Consider the following 12,500-nt stretch of genomic DNA (forward strand, 5'->3'; position numbering starts at 1 on the left):
CAAAGCTTTGCAGTGAATAATATCTACCACATGCATACTAAATAAATCAAGGTCATAAAGGCCAGACAGTCTTTCGAGAATTCTTTTAGATTTCTTAGCGGAGGACAGACAGTTTTTAAATTGCCCGTGAAAGGAAGCGAGATCCCCTCGAAAATCAAAATATGGTAGTTCGCGCAAAAGTACACCTTAGGTTTTTGTCGACACATTGGTTTTTAACTGCCATGATGGTGACCACAGGCCACTAATTTATATGGTAATAGTAAAGGAAAAAAAAGATAAACTTAGCTGTGAGATTCATAATTAGTAGACTCATTTCCTCGTAGATCCTCAAGATCCTTGTCCGACTCTATCCTACAGATTCTGGAATTATCAGATTTCCGAAGGAACACTGCTGTAGATTTTGCCCAACAAAACTTGCTGACCACAAAAGATCTTGGAGCTTCGGCAATAGGCGACTCAGAATTCCAATGCGGTTGATTTGGCTGTCAGAGGGAAGATCAAAATCATTTGATGTGAGACGATTTGAGTTTGCCCTTGCAGCCAGCACCGTCTCCCGAACCACGCGCCTCATTTTGCTTTCTTGCTGGAATTATATGAGCAATGTCAATGTGTCTGTGACATCCACGCCAATTTTCTTGAGAATCTTTAAACAAAGACTTGTTGTTTCTTCAGTCGTTTCTTTCTCGTTCTTTTGTGGAAATCCGACTATTTTCAGGTTATACTGGTAACTATAAGATATTGCCTCGTCGATAGCCTTTGCAACAGCTTCCACCTGACTTGTCAGTTTATTTAATCTCGTCTGAAAGCTCTCATCATCACTCTGAATCTCGCTATGTTTAACTGGCTACACCGATCTGCAATTTCAAATCCTTCTCTAACTCAAAAAATAAAATCAAACAACATCTTGTCACTTTTGCCCCCAATTCCAATTTTGAAGGACCAACTCATTGCTGATGAGCAAACAATCTATCTGCCATCTTGTCAATTCACACCAACTTGTGACCCTCGGACCAGCTGAGAGCCTTGACTTTGTTTGAGTGATCTCTTGTGTAAAGTAGACAAAACCAATGACAGTGGTGTGTAAATGACCATAAATAAAATCTCAGAAATAACGCTCTTTATAACAGGGTTCCCATTATGGCAATCCCAGTCGGAAAATGTGTAATATTTCTCGGTGTTTTTATTTATTTTTATTTTTATTCTTTTCCGTGTCTGCAAAAGTCTTGCCCGTCACTCCCCTGCTAAGTGTTGTCTTTGTGCATAGAGTCTTCTGTGCGTATTATGTTAGGTTTGAGGGGGCTGGGGTTATGGGTAGATTTCTCTGATGCACACAGGAGAACATTTAATTAACCTGCAGTGGCATCGAAAGGCATTGTAAAGCGAATGGCGTTTTAGTGGATCTTTAAACAAAATATACCCTTATGGAGCTCAAGAATGGAACATCAATTGGATAAACAAGACAGGTAGTAAAAATTAAATATCTGGAATCTTAAAAGCGACAAGTAATGGACTTCGACAACAATCTTTCGTCCGTCTAGCCGTAATCAAAGTGAGCTGTATTTCTAATATTTTGCCAAGCCAAGTGTGGTATTATGTACAACACTGAAACCAAATGGAAAATTCTCTGGTAACTTATGGGTTCAACAAAGACAGAGAAGGAATCAAACACCTCAAGTGGATCTGTGATCTCTTTTGTCTGGCTATTTGTATTTATAATTTTGTACTCAACTCTGCACAGTCTTCCAGTAACAATTGGAAATTTCACTAATTCTTGTTAACCTTGAATGGCGTTGAAAGTAATTGTAACGCGAATGGCGTTTTACTGGATCTTTAAACTAAACATACGCTCATGGAGCTCAAGAATGGAACGTCAATTGGATGAAAAAGAGAGGCGTTGGAAAATAAATATCTGGAATCTTTAAAGCGATGAGTAATGGTCACAATTTCATTTTTCACCGTTGGATATCAAGTGAGCTTTGTTTCTAATATTTTCCTAACATGGTATTATATAAAACACTGAAATCAAATGGCAATTTTTTTATGGATTTAACAAACATTAAAGGAATCAAACGCCTTGAATCCATCACAGTGATGAAGTCGCATCTTAGTTGTCTGGCAATTTACATTTATTTTGTACTCAACTCTGCAAAGGTAAAAAAAAGTGAAAATGTGACTGTGAAGAATTATTTGAATGAAAGCTTGTTGTCTCTTTTGTGCTTCATTATTTACGGTCAAGGTTCTTTCAAAAAGGGTTTGATGTGAAGTGTCAGAAACATATTTAATTGCAAATGCTTTGTGACATGGATCGTGTGTCTTGTTTGCACACACACAATTAAAATAGGAAGGGTTTTTTGCCGCTAATAGCAAATAGGTTGTTTGTTTCAATAACGTTTTCGCTGGAAAATGTTTTTGTGATATTTCCAGCCTTTGTGAATTTTAATATCATGTTGTGTAATTTTTGAGGTTAACAAACCTGGGTTGAAATGTGATATGGGGGGATTTTTGTGGTTGTGCTCTGTAAGCAGCGAGTTCATAAGTCACAAAAATAAACAGGTATGTTGGAAGCTTGCTTGAGTTTCAACAAAATGAGCCCCAAAATCCGCAAAAAATTGTGATGCTGATGAATAATAAAGTAGCTGTTATTTCCAAAACGATGGAATTTACCTGGTGATAAATAACCTCGTCTTGGAGAGTAAATTTTTGACTTTGCAGAATTCACACATTTCTTGTCAAACATTATAACACTTGAAAGAAAAAAAAGTAACAAGAACCAAAATCTTGTATCTTGCCATCATTTGACACAGATGCCTCACCGTTTGGCGAGTAAACACGCCGCGGTAACTTGATCACGGCGCCCGCTGAATTCAATGTCACTTTCCATTTGCAATTTACTTGTGCAGCCAAAGTACAATAACAAAATTGAACTTAGCAAAAATCTCCCAAAATGTTTTTCGCTGATGGTAACTTTTTATATTCACGGTTCAAAATTTATGTTGTTTTCAATTGAATCCTCCAGTAGAGACATTCATCATCCGTTTTAATACCATATCGATGAAGCTCCTTTTTAGTAACTACAATCCTATGAATTAATTTAAACTGGACTTCTTTCAGTTTTGTCTCCTTACAGACGTTCTTTAGGGAGGTGAACATTTTTTTCCAGGCATTTTCATCAAGTCTTATTATACTGTTCCACTTCATTGGGCCAGTCTGGCTAACAGTGTGGATTTTCTGGTTTAGTAAACCGTAGAAGTCTCTAGTTTTAGCATTTTCCAATTGTATTTGTGTAGAGTCGTCTAGCTCAAACAGAAAGTTGTTTCTTATATAAGGTTCATTTGTCAGTGGCTCTGTGTTTCTTGCTTTGATTACTAAATATTTTGGGATTGCGCTGGTAACTTGATAAAATTGGAGAAAATTGGTATCGCAGTTATACTTGTTATGAAATTCTTGGAAAGACAGTAGCTGACCATTACTCTTCAGTAGGTCTCGGATGGACAAAATATTATTGTCAAACCATTCTTTAATAAAAACAGGTCTTCTCCGACAAGAATTTCCTTGCTATTAAATAGGACCATATCTTGCATACCATCGTAGCTGTAGAGATTTTTTAGTTCATTGAAAAAAGTAAGAATATCTTTGTAAAACAGGGGGAGACCGCTGTCTATATATTTTACGTCATAATTACATCTCAATAGAAAGTTCAAGCCTCCAAGTTTGCTTAGGTAATAATTTGGAATCGTTTTCCAATTACTTATTTCTGGGGTCAATAACCTTGGAATCCAAGCGAGCCTCAGAGCTTTAACCATAGTTTCGATGTCTGTCATACGTATGCCACCTTTTTCTCGACCTTGATAAAGCCCAGCTCTTTTGATTTTATCTCTTTTATTTTTCCATAGGAAGTTGAACACTTTTGTCTTAATTATCGGAGTTATTTCTTGAGGAACATTGAGGTTGGAGGCTGAATAAACGAGTTGTGATAGACCCCAGGATTTTATTATAAGTACAGATCGATTTCAGAGGAGTGAAAGTTGTTACAAATGATATCTTCTAACACATCTAGTCGAATTTCCATCTCCCTACAGTGTGTTGATTTAGCAATATTTTTACTAAAAGAAATGGTTGCTGCTCTATTTTCCATCTTAAGCATTTCCCAAAAAAGCAGTTTGTTTACTGAATCAGAATAATAAATGCAAGTTTGGGTGTAAGTTTCACGGATTTTGTTGACGTGTTCTTCATCATTCAAAAGAGAGTTGTTAAACTTCCAAATTCCGGGTCCCCTGGGCATTAGGTTAGTCCACGACAACAAAATGTAAATTGCTATGTGGTCGGGTGCTATTGAGGAATAAATTTCACTTTTCTTTACGAATTGTTGTAGATGTTTAGCAATAAAAAAAAATTAATTCTTGACTTCATTTGGAGAGCTTTTGATTCGTAAGAGGATTTGTGTAGCTTTGGGTGTTTTACTCTTTGAACATCTATAAGGTCAAAAATGGCCATAGTAGTCAGGACAAGATTTCTATAGTTTGTTACTTTCCACGGCTTGCCACCTATTTTATCGCTCTTTGAGAGGGTACAGTTCCAGTCGCCACCTACTATCGGTGTAGTCAGTTCTGCTTTGTCTATAAGACAATTGTTTAGTTCCTGTAAGAATTCTAGTTCAGTTTGGTTGTTGGGGGCTTAGATACTACAAAGCGATAACTTCAAGGAATTAATAACGATTGTAATTAAGACAATTCTTCCCACTTTATCAGTGAAAAAGAATTCGACCTTATCTCACACTGAAGGATGAATTAAGATACAAACACCTTTGCTGTGCCTGGTGCCATCGGAAAAGAATATTTCACCTCCCCATTCATTTCTCCAAATGTTTTCATCATTCAGATCAGAATATGTTTCTTGTAAGAAGCAAAATTTAGATTTTTGATCTTTAAGATACGAAACAATACTCCTCCGTTTACTCTGTTCTTTTATTGCCCTAACATTAAGCGATATTATGTCATAAGTTAATTTAGACATGCAGAAAACTAAAAATTAGGTTAAAATAATAAATAAATAAAGCGAACACGAAAACCGAAACAAAAAAGATAAACAAAACAAAGTTTTAAAAAAAAAATTATTTAAGAGATTCCCTTCCTGACTTCTCGGGCACCTGGTCCTTGCCCCCAGCTAAGGTTTTCCAGCTCTGATTTTTTGTAGATTCTGATCGGACGTCCGTCTGGGGATGTTTTAACGTATATTTTCCCATCGATTGAGCAAGCAGATGTCAACGAACCATCTTTGCACATTTGATTCGCCCGTTTCAGGATATCCCGCCTATAGGAAGTTAGGTTTTCGTTCAGGTAGATTTGTCCTGATTCTACGCGAGTTGCAGTTGTTGAATCGGGATATAGGTCTGACACAGGGATATGCTTTAACCTGGCTCTCTCCTTGTACATTCTTGCTTTCGCTTTATGGCCTTGAAACTTTACAATAATTGGCTTTATCCCTGTCCTGTGCAGCTTGTGAGAAATTTCGATATCGTTTGGATTTATATCCACATTTTAAAGATTCAGCTAGTTTGAGGACAACCTCCTCAGTCGAGGTGTAGGCGGATTCAGAGACTCCGTGAATTTCAAGGGAAATTTTTCTAGTATATTGTTCCAGTGAGTCCTGGAGGTCGTAAAGCTCTGCCATTTCAGCCTCTTGATCTTTAGTTTTTTTGTCTCTGCAGCTAGCTGAATTTCCAAATCGTCTTGTTGTTTCTGAGTCTTGGCCAGGGCAGTTTTGACATTGATTAGCTCACCTTTCTGCTGTTGGATTGCACTTCGTAGCGCAGCCACCTCGAAGGCGAGTTTTGTGTTCTGGAATAGAATATTCGAGACCGTTATCTGAATATCTACCAACATTTCTTTTAAATCCAAAAGGCTGATCATCTCAGCGACAGCGTTACTTTCTCGTTGGTGTCAGACGTTATTTCATCGTTATTTACGTTAGTTAGTTGAAGCTCAACATCCGCCATGTTGGTACGTTTGGAGTCTTGTTGGTCCTCTTCAAGAGAGCCACGTTCTCTTGAGTTTTGCTTTAGTCTTTACATTATCAGGCATATAGTTGTTTTTTGTAAGGGTAATCAGCGAATTACTCGAGAATTGTAATTACTGGGGGAAGATATTACTCCTTCACAAAATGTGCATCCGCACGCAAGCCTCGCCCAGGCTCTCTCTTTGCTGATGGCAAAATATCTTTTGTTCGATTGACCGTCCTAAAAACTTCCTTCTGCTCTTCTAAAACTGTGTATCAATATTTATTTACTTTTGCATCAATATTTGTTTTGCATAAAGCAAGCTAACAAAATCTGTACCTTGCTTAGTTCGCATTTTTGAGCATTAAAATATAACTTTCGGCGCTATGCTTCTGTTACGAAGTGATATATTTTTTAGGTCACCCATCGAGATACTAACCTCGCAGGGCAGGGATTAACTTCAGTGAACTTTTGTATTACACAGCCTATAGGTGCTCAGAGTGCACGCTTAAACTTGTGGTGAAAAGAACAACATGTCAGCCCTGAAGCCAATGTTTCTCGTTTCCCTTTTATTTTCTTCAGTCTTTCTGGGTTCAGTACTTTGCTAGTAACCACATGTCTTCTCAGGGGGCTATTTACCTAAGACTTGTACCATGGCAGGACAATGATATACAATACCAATGCAATATTGTGTACCATTAGAGCTACATATTACAAAACGACAACTTCAATCTCCTGGAAGACAAAACGCAGCTCAGTTGACAATATGGAATAAAGCGCTGTCTTACTGCACTACCACACGTACGCAATGCGTGCCAATTTTATCTAAAAATGGCAGGAATTTTTTCTTTCTGACAAAAGATTGATTGGCTGGTAGCCATGTTTTTAAATTTAGAATACGATCTGTTTCGTTTTATGAATTTGTGAGCCAAAGGGCCTCTGCTGGCATGACTTCTGGGTGACCCCTTAATGGTCTTAACGACCCCCGACTTGAAAAAATTGCCTGGAATGCTGCAGTTTAATACCACCCAACTCAGTCAGTCCCATCTGTTTTTGAGTAACACACACCACAGGCAACCCAGTGTACGCTCATGGAGCGTCTAGTTTCTTATATCAAATTGTTTTCGTCCTCAAATTTGTAACGTTTTGTTCCCCTGTTCCCTTCGATATTTTCCCAATGTTCCCTAGTTCCCCAAAGCCCCTGGGAGACCTTCAATATCACTCAAATTTCCAAATTAGACAATTATTCTAATTTAACCATAAGGCCTTGTAGCCATGTGTGAATATTGATATAATGAATGTGGCCTAATTAGTCTATAGCGCAAAGGTTTGTATCAAAACGGGGTCAATGGCAGCCTTGCATCCATTCTTAGGCCAGGTAACTGTAAAATGGTCCATTTGGGTCAATGTTTTCAAGGCCTTGTAGCCAAGCATGCAACTTACTATCTATTCTTGTACTTTGAAACTCTGGGATAGAACAAAATTGACATCTACTCTGGTATTCCACAAACGTTCTCTTGATCTTAGAGATTCAAGGAGAAGTGATGTACCAGAATCGGTCTGATGAACAGTGCTTTTCCCGGCCACGTTGTCATCTGCCAACACAGCTACCACAAGAACAAGACCACTGAGCGCTCACAACTGAATGCATCAAGTTTCTTAACAATTTTACTTTGTTTACCCGTACAGACCAGCAAGTTCTGAAACTTGTGAAGTCTTTATAAGCTTTTCTTTACACAAGAGGAAATAGAAGTTATCAAGTCAAATACTTGTCAAGGAAAAGTTGCTCATGTGTAACCGGCTTTAGATATCTTTAAATTCAGAGCCTGAACCCAAGCAGATTTACTGTATGGTTCTCCTTTTTGTGTTTGTGTTTTGGCGGAAAGTTACCTGAGATTCTGGTCAAGCCGAACCTTGTTTTTATGTTTTAAAGAGGTGTTTGTCTAGGCTTTTTTGGCCTCTTTGAAAAATATGATTTCTCTTGCTGTTTCATTATGTTTTGTTATCAGTATGGTAAAATAAATGCTCAGTAAAACAATTATTTTTTAATGTATTTGAAACAGTTCATCTGAAAGTAAAACATTGTGAAAAATTGGGTTGAGGGTTGAAGCTTTCTTCTGAGCATTGAATTTAAAATCAGCCAAAGCACTGAGAGATAGATAGATAGATAGTTTAATAAAAATATTACTTCGCAGCCAAAAGGCTGAATTGCATAATACTTCACAAATTTAACATTGATACACTATATATACTATGTTAAGATACATGAGTATGACTAATTTAAATTTGTTTAAAATACTGCAAAATTCTAAAAAACCAGAAGTCAAAACAATAAGCAGATAGCTAATCAAACACATATTTACACAGTGTTGTTGGCTAATCGGCACATGGCCGGAATGAATGACCGCTGAAAACGCTTGGTGCGCACACCTGGGAGGTCGTACTTTCTATTTCTCCTTAGATTATAATGGTTAACATGATTGGGAGGAAGTAAGTGGGATAGTTTGTGGTTACCAGAGATTACATTAAATAACTTAAGACACTGTTGCTCACGCCGAGACCGCAAAGTGTCAAGATCATAGATACTTAAGCACAGACTATAGGAACAATCAGGTAAAATGATGCTTAGCGCCCTGCCCTTAAAACGTGCAGGATTATTGGATCGAACCCGCGAGTGACTACGGGACTGGATCACTGGGATGGGACGACTGTTTAGACTGCCACAGACGAAGGTGTCAATTTGAATATTTAATGTCGTTGCAGAAGGAATATGCAAATTTCGTTCGTCTTGGCCGCAATTCGCATCAAAAGGAATAGGGATCCCCGCAGAAAAGTCCCCAAGACAACGGCTGTAAATGATCAGTTCCATGGCACAGCAACAGATTTCTTCGATGTTTGTTTAGTCCTGGGCGAGACCCGCGCCGTGTTGGCTTGACACGGGCTATGCCGAGAGTAGTCAAGCGGCACCACAGGACAGAAGAAAGTTTGATGTTGCAGTTAGGCGAGGATAACAATTTGTTCAAAAAGCATCTTGTATAGACAGCACCCATTGCAGGAAAACAGAATTAGATTTTATGTGTAGAAATGCGTCGAAACTCCGAGTTTAGTGCAGAGCTAAAGAAAGCATGTGCTGCCAGTTAGGCACTCGTGCTCACGGAGAGATTTTAAGAGCTTCAAAAGTAGCACTGCCAGTGTATTGGCGCCCAATGACCTACTGATGACTGTTTTCATTCCTTTACCCATTACTAGGAAACTCTTGAAATTGGTTTGTTTATACATTTAATAGAACTTGTGCCTTCTGTTGTGGAGTGTGATATATTATTTGAGTATAATGTATTTTATACATGTAGTTATTCACAATTCGCTTTTTTCACCTGTCCCATAATGCAGTTCAGTTTGGGTTTTCTCTTTTTTGCATTAAACTAATGGATATCAAGTTCACTGAAGCATGATACAGTCTCAAGAGTGAAATAACTTCGCCTGTTTTTATGGAAAGATGACCCAAGAACGTATTGCATCATGGGAGTGGGGAAATCACGAATTACTGATAAATAGGTAAAGAATAATTTAATAATTTAAAATTAATTTTAAAATACTATTATTATTCATCGCAGCAACAGAAGCCATATTTGCATTTTTGAGGAAGCTAGAAAGAAATCCAGACTTACATCGTATCACTGACGCAAAATTTTTTATGAATCATATTTGTTTTTTATCTGTCACAGGTCGCTCTTATTTAGCTCAGAACTCATCCCTTGTGCATGCCTTATTGTTGGCTCTAACTGAGCAGTCTAAAAATTCCCTCACCAGTGAAAACATTCTGGGAACCCTGCAGAAGCTTAGTCTCAGGTAAAACTGGAATGAATCATTAATATTTTGGGATAATTATTGTGTTATGAACAACCATTGGGAACATTATTATTATTATTATTATTATTATTATTATTATTATTATTATTATTATTATTATTTCGTACATTCACACGATATGTTGTTACCATGGTTTGTAAACTAGGCATCAAGCCACGACCTATGGCCTTAGGTGTCTAGTGGTCTTCTCAAGATTCTTGCCGTTCCCAGCAAGGAGGCTTTTTGTAGTAATAACGTGCAATCTAGTCCAATTTTCTTCAACGGTGTTTTCAAATTTTTGCTAAACGTCCCTAGTGCACCATTGACAATTGGTATGACAATTACTTTTCGGCAGTTCCAGATTTTCCCAATCTCTCTTTTTAATTCTTGGTATTTTTCCATTTTCTCTTGTTCTTTTTCCAGCACTCTCGTATCAAAAGGGCATGCGATATCTATCATATAACATGATCTTTCTATCTTATCAAGAACAACTACATCAGGTCTATTATGCTCAATTTGGTCTGTTTGAATTCGGAAGTGCCATAACACCTTTACTTGATCGTTTTCTATAACTCCTTCAGGATCATGATCATACCACTTGTCTTTGCATGGGATGTTGAATTTCTGACAGAGTTTCCAATGGATAACTTGGCCTACCTTATCATGTTGCCACATTTTTATACTCTCTTTGCGCTAATTTCTTACATTCCGCTACAATATGACTTACGGTCTCTTCTTGTTCTCCACATAACCGACACATGGGAGAAACATCCTCTTTATCAATCCTGTTTTCAATACTATTCGTCCGTAATGCTTGGTCTTGTGCAGCGGTTAGCAGTCCTTCAGTTTCTTTTTTTTAGTATTCCCCTCTTTAACCAACCCCAGGATTCTGGGTCCCTTACTTCTTCTGTAGCTGTTTCAAATTGCCCATGTAATGCTTTGTTCTTGTATTTAGACATTCTCTCTTCCGACACTTCTATTTTTGTAGGCCCCTCCTCCAGAATATTTTCATCCGATACGAAACGAAGTAATCTTTCCTTACTTTCTCCAATGTATCTGAACAGACTGCCCCCTTCAATGTTCACACAGTCTTCTGCACTTAATAATCCGCGCCCTCCCGCTGCCCTTTTCAGATACAGTCTATCTACGTTGGCTTGCGGATGGAAGCCTCTGGTTATTATCAGCAACTTCCTGGTTTTGCGATCCATTTTCCTCAGTTCATCTTTAGTCCACTCGACAATTCCTGCACTATATCTGATTATTGAAACAACCCGTACGAAAATTTGTGGCCTGATTGAGCGAGATTCGGGCCCGATTCGGGCCATAAAGCTGTTTTTAAGGCCAGAACTGAGCGAGACAAAGCGAGACAACCATTTTGTCGCGCTTGTGCGACTAAGCCAGACATAAGTTTGGTTCGATTATCGCCGATAGTGTGGCGTGAGTGAGCGAGAAAAAGTGAAACCCCAGTTTATTCATTTACGCCGCAGTAACGAGACATTTGTCACGCTGTATTATCGGTGAAACTCAGGCTGCTCACTTGTTATTCGATACATAAGTGCTCCCTACTTGTTATTCGATAGGAAAAGATTACTAGAAATAGATTAGGGAGTACTCAAAAATGCAAATCAGTTACTTAACTCTGGCTGTCGTTCTATTTGTATTATATTATTTGCTGCATTTCTGTACGTGTAGTCCGTCCTCGGGTAAAAGGTGAGCAAACCATTTTTTACCGCTCTGAATTTTGAGCTAAAATACGTATATGGCTGGATATTTTTTCCAAGTGATACATTTAGCGTGATACCCACCCGCATCCGGAGAGGTAAGTTCAAATAGCTTAGCACGTTCGGGAGAAGCAATCTACATGTAGCTACCTCAAGACAGCATTATCCTGCTTGCCCAAAACGGAGGATAAGTTTTTAATGATAGGAATTGCTTGTCGCTGGACGGAAAACCTTTAATAGGGAAGAACAATGTTTGAGTTTTGGCTATCGATAATTAAATATTTGTAACCGCTTTTGGCGCGCGTTTCAGTTTAACTTAACTGCATGTGCATTTCACCAAACATCTGAATCTCTACACAGATGCAGAGCTTTTTCTTCCCATTTAGGACACTAATCAACCAGATCAAAACAGCATTTATTTGCTCAAATCAATATTGCTGGAACAATTTTCTCTTTTATGAAATAGATTCTAAACAATGTATGAAGATTTAAAATAAATGAGAAACGCGACTAGAAACCACCTCGCTATCTGCTCACAGATCACTGTGGAAACCTGGCTACTAACATGCCTACCTTATTATGGACACTTTGAATGACTTCAGTCGCATTTTGTTCTATGCTAAAAGCTGATACATTCTTTTTATTTAAATTACCTTAAACTGAAACATGTTTCTGTCTTACATGACTGTCCACGCAATGATGACAAGGGTCATGTTTACTGTAGTTGGTCTCGGTCGAGGATGGTTCGCTTACTTATTGGCACGGAAACTAAAGATGGTATCTTTCGAATAAGGATAAACTCAGTCTGTTAACCCTTTGGTTGTAACCACTAAAAATGTGATACAAGAATTATTTTGTCGATACACATTTGTAATTTTGCTTCCAGTATCAAAACAAGTCCACAATGTCGCCGTAAGTCACGCAAACAAAAAACA

General features: G+C 38.0%; 1 protein-coding gene across 2 annotated transcripts in view; it reads left to right on the forward strand.

Moving 5' to 3' along the window:
- LOC137997372 (lisH domain-containing protein ARMC9-like) overlaps positions 1-12,500 on the forward strand; it is a 118,072-nt gene that overhangs the window by 84,317 nt on the left and 21,255 nt on the right. For both annotated transcript variants that reach the window (XM_068843321.1, XM_068843322.1), the window contains exon 12: positions 9,721-9,844. In XM_068843321.1, the coding sequence (XP_068699422.1) occupies positions 9,721-9,844 (124 nt within the window). The remainder of the gene's footprint in view (positions 1-9,720; positions 9,845-12,500) is intronic.

The sequence above is a fragment of the Montipora foliosa genome, chromosome 3, assembly GCF_036669935.1.
Source record: "Montipora foliosa isolate CH-2021 chromosome 3, ASM3666993v2, whole genome shotgun sequence".
NCBI classification, from domain to species: domain Eukaryota; kingdom Metazoa; phylum Cnidaria; class Anthozoa; order Scleractinia; family Acroporidae; genus Montipora; species Montipora foliosa.